The sequence below is a fragment of the Phoxinus phoxinus genome (genome assembly GCF_949152265.1).
Source record: "Phoxinus phoxinus genome assembly, chromosome: 15".
Taxonomy (NCBI): Eukaryota; Metazoa; Chordata; class Actinopteri; order Cypriniformes; family Leuciscidae; genus Phoxinus; species Phoxinus phoxinus.
In genome coordinates this window covers 6,044,934-6,047,838 of record NC_136890.1, presented here as the reverse complement: position 1 = coordinate 6,047,838, position 2,905 = coordinate 6,044,934, and the positions used below count along the sequence as shown (strand labels likewise).

General features: G+C 44.6%; 1 protein-coding gene across 1 annotated transcript; it reads left to right on the top strand.

The window, feature by feature from the left end:
• Nucleotides 1-1,173: 1,173 nt before the first annotated feature.
• Nucleotides 1,174-2,286, top strand: LOC307011618 (E3 SUMO-protein ligase ZBED1-like). Its single transcript, XM_079637505.1, has 2 exons — nt 1,174-1,462; nt 1,656-2,286. Exons 1-2 carry the CDS (start codon nt 1,365-1,367, stop codon nt 2,230-2,232), a joined length of 675 nt encoding a protein of 224 aa, XP_079493631.1. The 5' UTR covers nt 1,174-1,364; the 3' UTR covers nt 2,233-2,286.
• Nucleotides 2,287-2,905: the final 619 nt, after the last annotated feature.

Below are 2,905 nucleotides of genomic sequence, written 5' to 3'. Positions count from 1 at the left end.
TACCTAAATGTTACCTTTTAAAACGTTTGCGGAAGTTGTCCCCGTGTACCGCTGTTAACCTTTATGCTAACAATACGAAGCTAAAGTTATATGTTAAGCTGAAATGAGACAACGTTATATTTCACATATATGGATATAGACATATAAAATCATAACACTACTGAATGTGTTCATTTTGTTGTTTTAGGTAGATGCCAAGGGGAAGACTTGCCATCGGACGAACCCCACAGCTGACCGACACACACACGGAAAGAGGACACAACACCTTTACAATTGTTCAAATAAAATACAGTTACTTTGTTCCTTACAACGTGTCTGTTTTCTTTGGTTAACCAGAAGTAAAATAAAATAAAATGATATTCAGGGCACTAACGTTAAATGCAAATGTCCCCTAAACGTCTCGAATGGCCGCTGGTGGTCCTGTGAATGTCCTCTTGAATGCCCGGAGGACGTCTTCACAAAGGCCATTTAGGGGACGTTCTGGGGACATTTTTTTTTGTTAGCTGGGTAATAGCACGGCCGGCTACGCAATACTCTTTCCCTACTGAGGTTACGTTAGGAACCAAGTACGTTCCCTTTAGAGAACGTTCACTTCTTATTGCGTAGCTATACGCAGTGGGAACCGAGTTTAAAACCCTGTGCTATTAGCTGATGACTCCGCTCTGAACTAACGCCCAAGGCTGCGCGTGGCCTAAGCCATATAGCTAGGGTTGGATATCGAGTATCGATTGGAACCGGGACTAACTTTTCGATTTTCCCGGAATCGTTCAAAAGTTCAAATTTCGATTCCTAGTTTCGATATTCACAGTCCGCCGACCGGAAGAAGAAACCGCTGAACACCAACGAAGAAGCGTCCACCGGAAGTGTTGGCATAACCGCACGAGTCAAACATGAATAGCGTGCGTCGGCGGTCCAAAGTGTGGCTTCACTTTTCAAAAAATAACGAAATCTCGGCTAAATGTAATATTTGTGACAAGAAGGTTTTGTGCGTCGGAGGGTGCACGTCGAACATGATAAAGCACCTCCGATTGCATGGAGTACAAACAAATGTGTGTCCCGTCAAATAATGTCTTTGACGCGCTGCGCCGACCGTCCTCCGCTGCCTCTTCTTCTGGCTCTGACACCCAGCCTGACACCCAGCCTGGCACCGCAGTGACTGCACTGCAGTCCGAATCCGGTAAGTAAAACAATACATATACAATAAATAATGTCTTGCGCCAACATTGAGGCAGCTAACAAATTAGCCCACGTATTTTTTTATAGACAATTTACGACCTGAGATCGCAAACGTTAGCCATGACTCCACGACTCCGCGATGTGCTGAGCCTAATGTTACTCCGTTCACCATAGCGGCAAGGGGGAAGATGTCGGTGCAACAAAAAGAAGAGTGCCACAGAAAGGTCACTGCACACATCGTGAAAAGGCTGCATCCCTTTTCAGAGGTGGAATCACCAACATTTAGGTTAGTTAAGCAATAACGATAGAGCTAAGCTAATTGATACTGAGCTACGGTGCGTTTCCCAAAAGCATAGTTGCTAGGCAATGGGAAATAGCATTGCAACCAACAAAATTGCTAACTTAGTTAGCAACTATCGTTTTGGGAAACTCTCCCCTAAACAGTAACAGCAACATTACATGTTTATTTATGTTTGCAGGGACATGGTGAAAACTCTAAACCCCAAATACACACCACCTTCCAGGGATTACCTGTCAAACACATTAATCCCATCGTGGTACAGGGTTGAGAAGTCTAATGTTATTACAGAGCTCAGTGAAGTCTGCGCTGTTGCACTCACATGTGATGGCTGGAGTAGCATCACACAGGACAACTACCTCACCGTCACAGCACACTACATAGCAGAGGGCAAAATGCAGCAAAAAGTGCTAAAAACAAAGGCTGTGTACAAAGCACAGACCGGTTGTGTTGTTGCAGAGGAAATTAGTGATGTTTTGTCAGAGTTTGGCATATCTGATAAAATTGTAGCAGTCACTGTAGATAATGCTGCCAACATGGATGTGGCTATTAAGCACATGCGATTTGTGAAACTGTGCTGTTTCGCCCACACACTTAATTTAGCAGCACAAAGTTTATACTCCCTAAATTCAGTGAGTCAGTGGCTGGCCAAGGTCCGAACCATTGTTGTGTGGATGAAGAGGTGCTCAATGGCCAAGGTGGTTCTCGCAGAGAAGCAACAACTTCTACGTAAGACACACAAAGTTCACTTTATTTAACTGTTGTGCATTGACATGTAATGACTTTATATGTCTGATCTATCTTATTATTATTTATCAGCTCTGTAGAATCCAATTTTACAAAAGTATTGTTTGTCTCCTAGGATGAAAAGCATACTTGACTATGGCGGCAAATCAATGACAATAATAAACGAGCGCACAGCTGATGCTGGCGCGCGCGGTAAATGACTTTCGCGAGCGAATAACAGATCTACACGCGAGGAAACGGGAACTCGCGAGCTCATTCAAGCCCTGCGCACGCGCAGACATCTCCTCTGCACGCAATTCAAGCCCTCGCGCGCGCGCAGACATCTCCTCTGCACGCAATACAAGCCATCGCGCGCGCGCATGATCATTCCCCACGCTCTCGCGCTCGATCTGCTCTCGCCTGCTGCTTTTGCTCGCTCGAACACTTTTATTTTTGGCAGTCGAGGGGCGGGGCTTACTGTTTTAATAACCTCAAATGTCATTGGTTCTTTCCCGGAAGTCACTTGTGATTGGACGCCTGTGATTGTCAATCAAGAGCGGCAAAGGCACGACCCAAAAGCTGGTTGTCAACCACCGTTAAAAACAAAGAAGAAGAAGACAATCACTTGACTTAAGACATGGCTTCATTAACGGAGCAGATGCATGCGAGTTATCACTTAATTTGTTTTTATTTTATTTATTTATT

Excerpts from the sequence above, each read along its gene's own strand:
- LOC307011618 (XM_079637505.1), top strand. The coding sequence starts at position 1,365 with ATGTCGGTGCAACAAAAAGAAGAGTGCCACAGAAAGGTCACTGCACAC. Across the intron at positions 1,463-1,655 it reads GTGGAATCACCAACATTTAG|GGACATGGTGAAAACTCTAA; the intron begins GTTAGTTAAGCA and ends TTATGTTTGCAG.